General features: G+C 37.9%; 3 protein-coding genes across 3 annotated transcripts; all 3 read right to left on the bottom strand.

Annotated features, from left to right (window-relative positions):
* Positions 1 to 4,399: 4,399 nt before the first annotated feature.
* LOC110731626 lies at positions 4,400 to 9,668 on the bottom strand. The gene is made up of 6 exons (XM_021911500.1): positions 9,368 to 9,668; positions 9,114 to 9,165; positions 6,083 to 8,492; positions 5,653 to 5,976; positions 5,467 to 5,566; positions 4,400 to 5,361 (listed from the first exon to the last, which is right to left on the bottom strand). The coding sequence occupies exons 3-6, from the start codon at positions 8,479 to 8,481 to the stop codon at positions 4,657 to 4,659; spliced, it is 3,528 nt and encodes a 1,175-aa protein (XP_021767192.1). The 5' UTR covers positions 8,482 to 8,492; positions 9,114 to 9,165; positions 9,368 to 9,668; the 3' UTR covers positions 4,400 to 4,656.
* Positions 9,669 to 10,231: 563 nt separating this feature from the next.
* On the bottom strand, positions 10,232 to 12,059 carry LOC110732937 (serine/threonine-protein phosphatase 7 long form homolog). The gene is made up of 4 exons (XM_021912925.1): positions 11,126 to 12,059; positions 10,965 to 11,052; positions 10,445 to 10,876; positions 10,232 to 10,363 (listed from the first exon to the last, which is right to left on the bottom strand). The coding sequence occupies exons 1-4, from the start codon at positions 12,025 to 12,027 to the stop codon at positions 10,232 to 10,234; spliced, it is 1,554 nt and encodes a 517-aa protein (XP_021768617.1). The 5' UTR covers positions 12,028 to 12,059.
* Positions 12,060 to 12,115: 56 nt separating this feature from the next.
* LOC110732929 lies at positions 12,116 to 13,576 on the bottom strand. The gene has a single exon (XM_021912916.1). It carries the CDS (start codon positions 13,574 to 13,576, stop codon positions 12,116 to 12,118), a length of 1,461 nt encoding a protein of 486 aa, XP_021768608.1.
* Positions 13,577 to 15,607: the final 2,031 nt, after the last annotated feature.

Genomic DNA, 15,607 nt, shown 5'->3' with positions numbered 1-15,607 from the left:
TTAATTTGTTGAGAAAATAATTTTTTTTGAAGTTCACATTAAATCAATTCGAGTAAAACCTTAAAACCAAACAAAATGCTTCTCAAACATGCATTCAAATCTAAAACCATAATTTATACCCTATTACATTTAATAAACTTGCATATGAATCCTTTAAAAAAAAAATTTTTTTTTAAAAAAAAAAAAAAACTTTCATTTGAATGTATAGAAACCCAGTTTTCCCTCAAATAAGTAGTAAGAACAATAGCGTCATGCACCATTCTAATTAATCATCTTCTCAACAATATTGGAAATCAATTTTGCCTTAACGCTATGTTGATTCGCAAACAAAACACCCTACCCCAAAACCTCATAAATTCACAATACCAAAATTGAGTATAACCAATAACTTGCAAATTTGCAATTTTCACGAACGAAATTTTTTAGATTGGTTTTGGGGCATAATGAATTACTAACAAAGCATAAACAACTTTGGTTTACCTTTCGTTGTTGATTGAATGACCGAAAATTATACTTACCTCCGCTTTTTTAGTTTACACGTATTCCTCTTTAAGAAATTTATTTACTTTTAATTAACACGTTTCATTTTTGGGTAAATTTTATACCTTGCATTTATTAATCCCCACTTGCTTTACCATTCTTTCTCACACTCTCTCCTCTCCTTAATATTTGTGCCTAAAATAAACGTGTCAACTAAATAAAAACGGAGGAAGTAGTTCAAATGACAACGTTGTTTGTTTTAAATGGCAATATATATTTTATAAGTGGACAATAATTTAAAAATTGGACAATATTGTAGTGGCCAAGTGTATTATTACAATATATGGTTCAATTAATTATGGAGCTTGAGAATATTTTATGCTTTATTAATCATTTGAGTTATACATGGATCTGACATCTAGGCATAGATTGGTTTTGGGGCATAATGAATTACTAACAAAGCTAACGTTCAATAGTCATTAAGGGTACTTGGTGCATATTTGTGAAAACTCAATGATATATGGTGAAAAATTGAAAACTTAGACATATTGTGAAATAACCGTAAATATTGGTGCCTTTCAATTTCAATGAATGACCGAAAGCTATAATTCAAATGACAACATTACTGATCCAGGATTTCTAACGAGGGGTAACATTTTACAATAAGAAGGGAAAAAAAAAATAGAAACGAGATATTATATACTTAGTATACATTATTATCGTTTGATGATTAACTTTAAAATTTTTAAATTTATTTTGGTGGATAAATATTTATTGTACAAATATAGAAAAATTTATATTATAACTGTCAATATAATTAATACAATGATCAAATTTAAAAGTATTCCATATGTTCGATAAATTACTTTTATATGTACTCCGCATCTATTATTCATAAGGTTAAAAATTATATGATAATATATACTGTCATACTATAAGTAGAAAGAAATTATTACCCATATAAAAGTATAAAGCTAATTAGTAGATATATTACTTATCAAATATGTGCATTGAAAAAAATAAGAAGTGCAATTAAAATGGAAAGCATTTTATCAAATGAACAGGTCTTAATATAAAGAGAATAAGCTACTCATTTTATATATTTTTTCTTTATATTGGGCATCATGCCAATATTTAGTAAATAATTAAAGTTTGAATATAAATTTATATTATTACTTAAAAAACATAGATTTTACTATTTAAATAAAAAAGATAGAAAAAAAATGGATGAATACAAAATTAATTGTGCACACATCAACACATACAAGTAGAAGAAAAAGTAAAAAATAACAATAAGAAAAAATAAAGTCAATAGAAAAAAGTAAAAATAAATGAAAAAAAAAAGAAGACAACCTAAGAGACCTGTTTTATACATAACTGGTCTTTAGGTTTGGAAGGGGAAGCGCGCAGGTTAGATATCTATGGAATCAACAAAGAGATCTGTTATTTCAAAAACCAGGTCTCTTTAATTAACAATTTTTTTTCCCGGAGGTAGCAAGTGCTACCCTTTGTTACTATGTAGGTCCGCCTCTGGCAATGCTTAGGAGATTCAAATAACAACACTTCTTGCTTAACCCACACAACGAGGCATACAGAAGCACAGGTGGCTACAGTGAAATAAATACAGAAAGACGACTACAGCTGAATAAAAACATGTAACCATCAGACACCGCGATCCAGGGGATAAAATCCTATGATGGTAACCAAAGTTAGGAGCTTACTGAGAATTATCAGGCCTTAATATAGGCTATAATGGTCTTAAAACAGTCCCAACTGTATTTGGGTCATAACTCTGGCTAAGAACTGTCATATACAATTTAGCTCCTATAGCTGTATAAACTGGGTTTCCTTCAAAAAAAAAAAAAAAAAGAAGCTGTATACACTGAGTTGATATCAGGTAAATAAGGAAACATATATGAATCCTATAGATGAATCTAAGCCAATAATATATTGTACTCCGTATTAGTTTACACTTCGTATATGGGCAAAAAACAAACTTGAATCCTAGCAACTTCATGAAACATATAAAAGCCAAGTGTCACATATCCTAGCCAACATTCTGGAATATGTTCTGTAAGGCGTTTTGCAGAATGGTTACCATCAGCTAAAACACAAGAGATAATTTCTAAAAAGCATCCCACACCAGTATCAGCTAAAAAGCACGTGTGCCACCCGTAATCGTCTACATGACAAGCTAATGAAGTCAGATGAAACAGATCTACAAGACTCAATCAATCAGTAATGCAAATGCTATATGCATTCTTTCTGGAAACACAATTCAAATAATTCCCTATACCACGCATAAATGCAAAGAATTCTCTATAAAATCATTTATATACTGCGCATAAAAGCAAAAGATTCTCTGTAGAATAGTTGTTGAATCTCTAGGGAAATTATGCGACAAACAAGTGAAGATTCTCTCATACGATTTGTGATAATGTGCTGCATGCACACATCCATATTATGCTTAATGACGCTAGTACTGCAATGGCAGATTTAAAGGACAGATTTTGCTATCCTATGGTCTTTTCAGTTTCCTGCCTGTAACACTTGAGGTGAGGCCATCAGCTTTGGGGAGTAAAATACGCCTCAATCTCCTGACCTTGCAGAAATTCAGCGTGCTTCCTGGCAGGGAAGAAAAATGTACGCGGTTCAAATTTCTGGTACAGAAACTACATGCAGAACTAATATAAGCAGTAGAAACAGACGTAGAAAACCAAGTGAAACTATCTAATTTAACAAAGAGAGTGGTTTTGGTAACAATAAACCAATAATAAGAGCAAAGCCATTGAAAACTCATAATGCAGCTGCTGAACAACATATTAAAGGGCTATGGTAATTCTAAAGAAAGAACCAAGCACATCAAAACTAGCCTATATTTCATAAGAGCTGATATAGTACATAAGTACTTCTAAAGGTCAAAATGCAGTAGCAACTACACAACAAGATTGTCTTGTAAAGAGCATGAGCTGCAAAGGCCATTACATCTAGGCAAGCGCTACACAACAAAGCTAATGGGAACCATAACAACAAAAGAGTCCCCTAGTTCCAATACAACAATAGCATATTTATAAAAGTTAAGACCAAATTCGAACTCAATAGACTTCCTATGCTCAAAATTAGTTTCTAGTCTGCAAGAACCGAAAAGTGCACAGGGACCTCATTCCCAGATGCAGGGATAACAACTACGAGTAAAATTGTGCAGGGCTTGCTTTTCTTTGGAGGAAGTGGACAGAAGTCAATCCTAATTTACTAACCAAAGTAAATCATAAATCAAAAGTATCATAATCAAATTTTAAAAGACCAGCAACCACAAAATGCCCAGCAAACGCAATAAATTTCCAACCAAAATCATCTAATAATCCTAATTAAACCTTAGATTTGTTTCCCTAAATTCCCAATAGCACCAAATCAAAATCAATCACATCAAACCAAAGAAACCCAAAACAGAATTAAACACAGGTAATCAAGAAATCAAACGTAGGGATTGAATTTCAAATACAAAAATAACCAAATAGAGAGGAGCAGATTTAAAGTATTTACAAGGACATGTGGTTTTGGAACATCTGAAAAGAAACGTACAAAAATTAGCAGAAACTTTAAAGAACAGATGAGTGATTACAATACTAAAAATAAAGACTCTGCGCATGATATACAGATACTACATAGATTGTCAAACAAAAAGTATTAATATGATGAACGGCTACTTCTTTTGATACATGCAACATCTCAGAGCCCAAAACCATCATTGCTAAAATTCAAAAGGGCAAAACAAACCTGGGGTCCACCTTGGGATAGCAGGTCTTCAACTCGCTTCACCTCTTTTTTAAGACAGTATCTTTTTCATAGTAGAGACTCAAGGGGCAGCTTTCTGTTGAAACACAAACTTTTCTGCATTGTCCCATGTTGGAATTTTTTGAACCTTTACAATCATTTTATCAAGAAAAAAGTTCACATAGGGACAAAACTAGGACACAATGGACTCAACTTTGTCCAATACAAGTTCTGCATCCTACTAATTTCTCTCGTCGTTTTAAAACAGCATGAGACACAGTGAAGAAACAAGGTTTTCGAGATCATTAATCATGTCAACATACAAAAAAAAGCAATACATCCTATTTCAAGGTCACTAATCATGTCAAAATACAAATTAAGTAATCCAAATCAACACTAAATTCAACAAAACAAATCAGAATCATCATCCTCATCATCATCATCAGCAGCACCGCTGTCATCACTTGAATCACAGCTAGACTCATCGTCATCAGCCTCTTCTTCAGCATCCACTAGCATTCCCTCAACACCATCATCCTCGTCCTGCGAAATACCTTCTTCATCATTATATTCTGGAATCTCATCTGGAGCACATAGAGCTGGTGGAACCTCAATAGTTGCCTCCTGAAAAATGTCTGAGTCAACCTGACCATCAATCACTGACTTTGCCTTTGTCTTAAACACAGCCCACCATTGAGCACAATCCTTCTTAAGGCTGGGATAAGGTGCAAAGTACACTTGCCTTACTTGGTATGGCAACACAAAAGGATTACAGTTTGGGTTTTTCTTCACATGGTTGACCTCAACAAGCTTGTACTGTTCATGAATATTAATATCCTCCATCCAACTGCATTTGAACAATATTGTCTTATACACTCCAAGATTTCCGGTGTAAACAAGTTCAATCACATCATCCAAAATGCCGAACTCTGATCCATCTTGATGGGACACACAAACTCCATAATTCATGGTCGACTTGTGTTTGCCATACTCATATGTTTGAAAACTGAAACCATTAACAGAAAATTGACTCCATGTCTGAGCTTGTTTGCATGGACCCATCGCCAAAGCACGCATCACATCACTGGTTGTCATTGATCGAAGTACCTAATTTGAAATAGCCAATGGTAACGAATGTGAATACATATAAATTGAAATTATAATGGATGTTTAAAAAATTAAAAATTCAAGAATATTTTGAACTTCACTCACCTGTGACTTGAACCACTCAGAAAATTCAGCTTCGCATTTTTCCCAAACGTCCTCCAAAACTACACCCGGTCGAGTACGAACAATGTGCTCCTCAAACCTCCTGTTTAATTCCAAATTTATCACGTGGCTGTAAGTCTTTGAAAGGCCATATAGATCTCAAACAATGATATGTATTTAGTTACTTACTTCTCGTAGTCACCTAAGATGCCACAGTTTGCTAACACAAACATATGTGCATGTTGATACTCAACGTCTTCCAAGAAACGACGACTGCCTTCATTAGGTGCACGACCGCAAACAGCCTTAAACAATTCTGGGACATCTTTTTCTTGCAAATGTCTTTCAACTTTTGAATTCACATTCTTTCCTAAGTCCAGTGCTTTTGTGTCCACTTCTGACTGAAAGTAATGTGAACAAAAGTTTGCAATCTCCTCGTTTAAGTAAGCATTGCATATTGAACTTTTGATACGAGACTTGTTTCCGACCTTGCGTTTCAGATGGTGAAGAAACCTAGCAAAAAGGTAAATAGTGCTTGAGAAATTTAATGGACCACTATGAATATGGAAACTAGAATGTAAGGAACATTTAAACAATTTAAAACCGAAGCTCCTATTACCTTTCAAATGGGTACATCCACCGATATTGTACAGGACCACCCACCTTGGCCTCGTATGGCAAATGCAACGGTAAGTGTTCCATAGAGTCAAAAAATGCCGGGGGAAAAATCACTTCAAGCTTGCAAAGGATCTCAGCAATGTTGTGTTCTAAGCGCTCCATGTCACTCATTTTGATGGTAGAGGAACACAGGTCTCGAAAGAATTGACTGATCTCTGTAATTGGTTTCCAAACATGCTCTGGGAGCAATTCCTTCAAAGCAACTGGAAGTAACCTCTCCATAAAGACATGACAATCATGACTTTTCATGCCGCGAAGCTTACAAGTTTGTAGATCAACAAATCTGGTCAAGTTTGAAGCATATCCATCTGGAAACCGCAAATCTCGAACCCACTCACACAGCACCTTCTTTTGAGCCTTGTCAAGTGTAAAAGGTGCTTTTGGCATGCTTTCTTTTCCTCTGTCATCTACCGTGAGCTCTAGTTGTGTTCGTTTGCAAACACGTGCCATGTCTTTTCTAGCAGCCACCGTGTCCGAGGTATGTTTTTTCACATCCATCACAGTGTTAATAAATTGATTAAAAAAGTTTTTTTCAATGTGCATAACATCTAGGTTGTGACGAATTAGCAAATTCTTCCAATACGGAAGCTCCCAAAGTATGCTTTGTTTAAACCAACCCTTTTTTGCCTTTTTTATCCTTTTAAGTGCTTCCGGCCCATCAATAGCTTTTGGCATGTCCTTCACACAACGCCACAACTCTTCTCCGGACATGATGTACGGAGGGGAGTTCTTTTCAACTCTATTCTTACAAAATGCTATTTTATTGTTTCGAAAGGGGTGATCAGGAGAGAGAAATTGACGATGACAGTCAAACCAAGAAACTTTGCCCCCATAGTCAAGCCAAAAGGCTTTGCATTTGTCCAAACAGTAAGGACATGCCTTTTTCCCCGAAGTAGACCATCCAGATAGTATTCCATATGCTGGAAAATCACTAATGGTCCATAAGATGGCTGCCCGGAGATTGAAATTTTGTTTCCTTGAGATGTCATAAGTAGTGGCACCATTCTCCCACAATTGTTTCAGCTCTTCAACTAGCGGTTGCATGTACACATCCAAGTTTCTTTTCAATTTTTTCGAACCAGGTACAAGCAATGAAAGGAACATGAAAGGCTTTTTCATACACAATGACGGAGGCAAGTTGTATGGGGTTAGAGTGACGGGCACATATTGCCCTCCAAATTTGTCATGTGGTGCAAATCCATTGGTGCACATACCAAGTCGAACATTACGAGGCTCGGAGGCGAAATCAGGAAAAGATCTATCCAAATGCTTCCAAGCTTCACTGTCCCTAGGATGAACCATTTGGTTTTGGACTCGGGGTTTCTTGGCATGCCATGTCATGTCCTTTGAAATGCTCTTAGTTGCAAACAACCTTTGCAACCTTGGTGTGATTGGAAAATATATTAGAACTTTTGAAGGAACCAAGGCACCCTTAGAAGTCTTCTTGTATCTATCACTATCACACAATCTACATTTGTCTAAGTGAGCATCACCTCTCCAAAACAGCATACAACCCTTAGGGCATGCATGTATCTTCTCATGAGGAAGTTCCAACCCCTTAATAACTTTCTTTGTTTCGAGGAAAGTCCTACCAATGTTGTTGCTGTCTGGAATCGCTTCACTTAGCAAAGAAGCAAATCCATCAACACACTTGTGTTGCAAGTTGTACACACATTTCAGACTTGTTATTTTAGATGCCATCTCCAACACAGACATGGTACTCCCATCATAAAGTGGTTGCTCTGCTGCCTTCAGAAGGTCAAAAAACTGCTTTGCTTCCACATTTGGCTCTTCTTCCACGGCACTTGAGTTTCCTGTAGCCAACAGTTCCTGGTTATTTTTATTAACATTAACAACCAGTTTCTGAGAAGAAGAATTCCCAACCTGTTTCTGAGAAGAAGAATTCACAACCAGTTTCTGAGAAGATAAATTCCCAACCAGTTTCGGAGAAGAAGAATTCCCAACCAGTTTCTGAGAAGAATTCCCAACCAGTTTCTGAAAAGAAGAATTCCCAACCAGTTTCTGAGAAGAAGAATTCCCAACCAGTTTCTGAGAAGAAGAATTCCCCTGGTCTAGATCTGAAAAACTTTCCCCGTGGCAATACCAATCATAGTAGTCAGGAATAAATCCCTTCTTGTGTAAGTGATCTTTGACTGTCTTCGCATCGTAGAGACGTAAGTTCTTACATTTAGAACAAGGGCATCTAACTTCATCTACGTTTGAGCTCTCAGGATTTTGTCTGCAATACTCAAGGAAGTCTTCAACCCCTTTCAAGAACCCGAGCTTAAGATTACGCCCATTAAGCCTATCATACATCCAGTTGCGCTCCCTCCGTTTCATGATAACAAATTCTACACACCACACAAACAATGTCACAAATGACCACTTAAGAAAGTCATGTAAAAAATAAACCCAACTAAAGTGAGTCTGTGTTTTAGTCATGACATCACACCACTTAATCACTTATGGCAACACAGTGAGAGCATTCTGTTTATATAATTAGGCTTATTGGGTGAGCAGGAATGAATAACAAATCTAAAATCTAGCATATATAAAACCATTCAATGTAATTACTATTGACTCATGATGCTCCTACAAAGAGTTAAATTTCCTATACATTACTATTCAACACAGAATTATTTACAACTTAATACAATACTACGTAATCAACACCCAAATTATTGCAAAACTTAGTCTAATAACACAACTTAGTATAATAAGACACATTGTATCTAACACTAAGCATATATGATAACAGAGCCTAACCCATTATGATGAACCCCTAAAGTATAAACACCCAAATTATAACACACTTTCCTACTCCATAACACAAATAAGTTTAATTACACAACTACCACGAACATACAGATTAGGTACAAAATAAAAATTTCATCAAACAAAATCTGAAGAAACATACAGATTAGGAGTTTCATCAAACAAAATCTGAAGAAAAAAAACATGAAATTACTTACCTCTAATTAACCTGGATTATTGGCTTCAATCAAGAAAGTTAATTGTAAAGATCTACAGAGAAAAAAAAAAGAAAAAAAAAAAAAGAAAGACAAGAAGGGAGTTAGAGTGTTTGGAAAATGCTTACAAAAAACACTTGAAACAAAGTTAAATTACTTCATTAGAAATCAAAAATTTTAGAATTAGGGTTTGGAAATACTTGGGTAAATTTACAACAAAAAAATAAAAAATGTATAAAATAAGAGGGATTATCTACCATGAGTAAGGAAGGATAGAATCCGGCAGCCACAGACGGCGGCGACGGCGGTGAATATCTTCTTTCTCTCTCCTAATGAGTCGTCCCTTTCAATTTTTTTTTCAGAAGTAAAGTTTGGCTACTGAAGAATCTGCTGGGTCAGTAATTTTTAGTCGCATTGCACCGATAGTTTCAAAACTGTCGTAAAATCGGTCGTTATTATTGAGCTCTTTCCCAAATTAAAGTCAAGAAGAACCGCAATTCCCAAATTGCAGCCAAAGTTTTAAGTTTTCCCATTCTACCGTCCACGTAAGCACTGGTTAAAAAATCGGTTTTTTTTTTCCGGTCCAGGGTAAACCGCTACTTGAAGTAGCGGTTTCTTTGCAATAAACCGCCACTTCAAGTAGCGGTTTCTTAGTTTAAAACCGCTACTTGAAGTAGCGGCTTGTTTACAAAAAACCGCTATTTAATGTAGCGGTTTATTTTGGAAAACCGCTACTTCAAGTAGCGGTTTACTTTGAAAAACCGCTACTTGAAGTAGCGGTTTACCCTGGACTGGTTTTTTTTTCAAACTTGCATAATCACTCAAAAAAAAACCTGGTTGTGTACCTGTAAAACATGAGATATATAGCATATTTTCAACACAACCACCATAAATAACAAGTTTATGAAGATCTAAGGAAGTCGAAATTGCAAAGTCGAATATTTTTCAATTGATTAAATATAACAAAATCCAATTCTAAGCATTTACAAAAAAATTAGTTTAGTTCCAAAATATACACTTAGCTCGGGCGTTGCTTCTTCCCATGAGGTGACGATGAAGATGATGCAGCTGTCTCCTCTGGAATGTCATCCAGGCCAACTCCAACCCCAGACGTAGTGTTGCTACGCCGTCGGTTTCTCTGATACTGGCGATGCACTAGTGGAGGAGATGTCATGATAGTATGCTGAGAAGGAGTCGGTGGACGGAAGGCACGTGCTGACCATATGGACGTGCAAATCAGCAAATGCATGTGCCTACATTTAAGTGTAGTTTTAATGTTAGTAAAATGAAATCAAAAACGTAAGAACTAGATTGAAATGAAGTGAAGTTCATACAAGCAGGAGGTCAGAGGTAGCTGGCTGGTAATGACTCGGGGGGCGCTCCTGCGAAGGTGGAGTAATGACCAGTCTCGTGATGCGACGGTACCAAGCCATGTACTCTGTCATGGCCGGGGAAGAAGTCCTAGTGAACGGGTATCCCTGGACGACTAATGCCTCACGTCGACTCCACTCGTGTACATGGTCCGAATGCCGAATCTCCCAATTACGCTGTCCCCTTCGATCCTTCCTGTGTAGAGCAACGTCCGTGTCTACATCCTGTGGGATCGGCTGGTCTAACCCGAACTGACGAAGGACTCGGTCTGGGAGGTGGAACTCAACGACGTCAAAGCATATCAGAGGTGCCCGTGAACGCCAAATGTGCATGTCTGAGCGACAAATCTCCGGAAGTCGATCCATCACCGCCTCAGTATATGGCTGCCAAATCATCTAATTCCCAAAACAAGTATGTCAACATGTATATGACTAACATAATGGAAGAAATACAATGCACAAAAAAAAGAAACACCGATTGTACCTGGTCCTCGCGCTGATGGTCAAACGCATCTCTGTAGTATGGTAGTCCAGAAGCAGTATGCGCACACGATAGATGGACACGTAACCACCTGTAAAGACATGTTAATAATAATTCTTGAAAGATAGAATTGTAAGAACATGAACTTGAAGCAAACATTGTACCTGCACGCCAAAGGGTCAACACCTCGCTGATGCTGAGTCCCCAAAATGTCATCCTCATCCTCAGCCTCAGGGTCCTCCTGTGGCGGATCTCGAGGCCTCCTAATGTATGGTCGGCCAATAGTAATATGCTCCCACGACCACAACTGTAGTAGGATGAGCGGGCCTCCAATCTGTCTTGAATCTCGCTGACATCCTCGACATAGCTGCCGATACAAAAAACCAAGAGTCGCACTCCCCCAGCTGTAGGTCGAAGCTGTCCCCCAGTCTCGAAGGAACGGCAAGTAGTAGAGTGACACAGCATCGCCACTCTTGTCGGCGAACAGAATAGATCCCATGAGAGTGAGAATGTAAGCACGGCTATGGCGCTGAACTATCAAGTCATCAGCTCCCTCTGGCATCTGTGAGAAGTGACGTCTGAGCCACGTCAACTTCAAAGTAGATCCCTCCAGAAACGGCTTACCGTTATCATCATGGCCAGGTCGAACTCCCAGCAACTCCTCAACTAGGTCATGCCATCTCTCAAATGGAGGTCCAATGACAGGAGGGCCGTGCACTCTCAGACCTAACAGGACGGAGACATCCTGTAAAGTAATGGTGGCCTCACCTACCACTAGGTGGAAAGTATGTGTCTCCTGCCTCCACCTCTCAACCAACGCCGTAAGAAGAGATCGATCAAGCAAAAACCCTCCTCCCAAAATCCTATGTACACCGTAAAACCCAGCAAGCCTAAAGTACTCTAGTACTCCGCCATCTACCCTCCACTCACGTCCCACGCTGACCATATGCTCCCTAACTGAGAGAACTCTATCAGCTACGCCACTCCAAACATCGTGGATCCTATGGGAAGTCTGCAAGCGTAGAACAGATGGATCAACTGGGCCTGGACGAATCACCGGCTCCATGGGACCTACACGATAACAAAAAATTGAATTAATGTTAAGCGTTCGAGAAAAAACATAAATATTAAACAAGAATATATAATTAATCATGTTACCCAGATGATCCAAATCCACCAATAAGAGTAGGACATGTCTTCTTGTTATGCCCAGGTCGCCGACAAACACTGCATGCCTTCTTCACACGATTGGGACGCTCATCCATTTCATTTCGAATTCTAGTGGACCGTCGGCCTGGGCCTCTTTTCAAATCTGGGTTGGCAATAGTAGTAGGACCATTGTAAGCTGACCAGTGGCAAGGATCAGGAACTGGTGCGAAACACTTCGCGTATGAACGCCTATATTCGGCGGTCATGAAAAAAGAATCCACAAAGTCTGCATGTGATAGGCTTCTATGACGACAAATTGCTAGTACATGAGAGCATGGGAGCTTGTATATTCTCAATTTCTCACAAGTACATGTCTTGCTCAACAGATTCACAGTGTGGGAGTTACCACCTTTACCAGCTTTTCTTCTTCCACGACCGGTCCTAACCTGATACAACCCGATGGCATCATAGTCAAAAGCAACAACCTCATGGTGCGTGGCTTTCTCCATGTTGGCTTCTATTGTCTTCTTAGCCTTTTCCGATAACTCATGGCCCTCTTCAAGTCTTCTTTTACTCCAACTTCTTCTAGTTGCAAAATAGGAGTTAATCCGGAAAAAGGTCATTTGCACTAAAGCGGTTATCGGGAGACATCGAGCCCCCTTTAAGACTCCGTTGAAAACTTCCGACATGTTTGTAGTCTTCACACCAAACCTGAAACCACCATCATGATGAATGGACCACTTACTGTACGGAATTTCCACCAAGTACCTACGGGCCTCTACATTCAAGTCACCAATTTTGTTGATGTAGTAATCAAACTTCTTCTTCTGCCTTGCAGTAGCTGCTTTGCCAAAGAGGTTCTTTATGACGACACTTTTAAATTTTGAGTTCACATTAGAAGCCAAGTGTCGTGTACAGTACTTGTGGTAGGCATTGGGCTCCTCCCAACCACTTCCAACTTCTTCCATTGCTGCTAAAATACCAGCATGTCTGTCAGATATCACACATAGCCCTTTCCTATCTGTAACTCGAGCACGAATACAAGCCATGAACCAAGACCAACTATCATTGTTCTCTCCTTCGACAACCGCAAAAGCATGGGGGAATAGTTGAAAATTGGCATCCGTTCCCATAGCAATGAGTAGAGTGCCTTTGTATTTGCCATATAAATGAGTGCCATCAATGGTGATAAGGGGTCTGCAGTGACGGAATCCATCAATACATGGCTTGAATGCCCAAAAGACTCGTTGAAAAACATGTGTTCCAGGAACCGTACACTCTAACAACCTCCACTCAACAACAGTTCCAGGATTTGATTCCTTGAGAGCTTGCATGTACTTAGGCAACTGTTCATATGAACCCTCCCAATCCCCATAAATGAGTTTTATTGCCTTTTGTTTCGCTAGCCATGCTCTCTTGTAGGTTATTTGGAATCCATCAAATTTCTCTTTCACAAGTTGCACCATTGTCTTGATTTTCAATGAAGGATCAACGCGAATGACATCTAGAAGAGCATTGCAAACGAACTCGGAAGTCAGTAGCTTATGATCTCCCGAGTCAATGTCACCAACACAGTTACTTGCATGAGGGCCGTTGTACCTCACAATTTTAAACGTAGAGAGTGTTGGATCTTTCACTCCTCTAAGCCTCCACGAACAACTACATTGTTCTTTCCTCTTGCACTCAACAACATATTTCTCTGTGTTGAGCCTTTTGATTTTGATGGACAAATTGACAAACTCGACTAATGAATGTTTTGAGTCTTTGGTGAATAAAGGGTTCAAGCAAAGTTCGTTCCGGAGTAGGAACTTGGATGCGGAGTAGCATTCTTTAAAAAGCCTCGTGCAAATCTCACGTTCTAGTTTTAATTGTGAGCACTCAATAATATAAAGTCGGAAAGGAACTCAATGACTTATGTTAAAGACTACTGGAATAAAAGTTAGTTTTAAAAGATAATTTCTTAAAGAAAAGATAATTTGTAAAAGTTTTAATAAAGATAATTATCGAAGATAATTATCTAGTTGTTTTAATAAATAATAAATTTATCTTTTCAAATAAAATCTTTTTAAACAAACTTTTGATAATCTTTTAAATAAATATTTGATAAAGTTAGCAAGTGGTTTTTCTGTGAGAAAATCTTTTATACGGCTAATGGTTATCAAGTTGTTAGGATAGTGATTTAATTAGATAAGGCTAGGAAACCTCTTCATGATCACAATCTGTCAAGATAACTCCACAAGTTGTTAGTGGGTTGTTGACATGTGGACGTGATTATGGTGGAGGTTAATGACTAAGCCTTCTCTATAAATACTCATGCAAACTATCTCAGAAAAACATAACTCTTGAGCATAAAAATTCCAGTAGCCATCTAATAACATAAAGAGAGTTATTTTCCTTCATATATTCTTGAGTGCAATAGGTATTTGTAATCACAGATTGTATTCAAGTACTTAGGGGTTGGGATTGTGAGTTTGTAAAGTGAGGTCAAGGAAGCTTCGTTGCTGAAGTCTTCTGTGAGAGTTGGGAACAAGTTCCTAATTTGTGGAACTTGTTAACGGGTTTGAATCTTCACTTGTAAAGAGTTTGATTACTTAGTGGAAATTTAGAAAAGCCTATATCTTCTCTCGTCACTATTTCATTTAGTTAAATTCCGCAAAAAGTTTTTAGATTTCACCTCAAATACAATTCACCCCCCCTCTTGTATTAGCCAGTTAGACTTTCAGTTGGTATCAGAGCAGGAACTCAGAACACGCAGGCAACCCTGTTGAGTAAGTTCCTGGAAAATGGCTTACACAGAGGAAAAGGAATTCGGGAGTACATCCATTCAAAGGCCTCCATACTTCAACGGCAAATTTTATCCTTATTGGAAGGATAAGATGGAAATCTTTATCCAAGCAGAGAATTATCAGGTATGGCGAATTATACAAGTAGGAGATTACGAAATTACGAAAACGAATGCTAATAATGAGGTAATCCCTAAACCTATGGATGAGTATGAAAAAACTGATTTTGAAAAACTTGAAATGAATGCTACTGCCAAAAAGTTTTTAATTTGGGGACTTGGACCCGATGAACATACTCGTGTCAAAGGGTGCAAGTCCGCAAAGGAAATTTGGGATCTTCTGGAAGTTACACATGAAGGAACGTCAGATGTTAAACGTTCCAAAATAGACATTCTTTTGTCTCAGTATGAGCGCTTTGAAATGGGAAACAAAGAATCCATTAAAGACATGTTTACTCGATTTAAAGGTATTACTAACGAACTAACGTGTCTTGGCAAGATAATTCCTATAGATGAGCAGGTCAGAAAAGTCTTAAGAAGTCTTCCAGACAATGACAGATGGAGAGCAAAGGTTGCAGCGGTGCAGGAATCAAAAGACTTCACCAAGTTCAATCTGGAACATCTTGCGGGTTCCCTCATTACTCACGAGATCCAGTCGAACAATCGGACTCAGGAGACTGTCAAAAGTCAAGGGCTAGCATTAAGAGCTAATGAA

This window comes from Chenopodium quinoa, unplaced genomic scaffold (genome assembly GCF_001683475.1).
Source record: "Chenopodium quinoa cultivar QQ74 unplaced genomic scaffold, ASM168347v1, whole genome shotgun sequence".
Taxonomy (NCBI): domain Eukaryota; kingdom Viridiplantae; phylum Streptophyta; class Magnoliopsida; order Caryophyllales; family Amaranthaceae; genus Chenopodium; species Chenopodium quinoa.
The sequence above is the reverse complement of the archived record's forward strand: the minus strand, read 5'-3'. Positions and strand labels throughout refer to the sequence as shown.

Excerpts from the sequence above, each read along its gene's own strand:
- LOC110732929 (XM_021912916.1), bottom strand. The coding sequence starts at position 13,576 with ATGGTGCAACTTGTGAAAGAGAAATTTGATGGATTCCAAATAACCTAC.
- LOC110732937 (XM_021912925.1), bottom strand. The coding sequence starts at position 12,027 with ATGGAGCCGGTGATTCGTCCAGGCCCAGTTGATCCATCTGTTCTACGC. Across the intron at positions 10,877-10,964 it reads ACCATCAGCGCGAGGACCAG|ATGATTTGGCAGCCATATAC; the intron begins GTACAATCGGTG and ends TTTGGGAATTAG. Across the intron at positions 10,364-10,444 it reads CTACCTCTGACCTCCTGCTT|GCACATGCATTTGCTGATTT; the intron begins GTATGAACTTCA and ends ACTTAAATGTAG.
- LOC110731626 (XM_021911500.1), bottom strand. The coding sequence starts at position 8,481 with ATGAAACGGAGGGAGCGCAACTGGATGTATGATAGGCTTAATGGGCGT. Across the intron at positions 5,977-6,082 it reads TGGATGTACCCATTTGAAAG|GTTTCTTCACCATCTGAAAC; the intron begins GTAATAGGAGCT and ends CCTTTTTGCTAG. Across the intron at positions 5,362-5,466 it reads CTGAGTGGTTCAAGTCACAG|GTACTTCGATCAATGACAAC; the intron begins GTGAGTGAAGTT and ends ATTTCAAATTAG.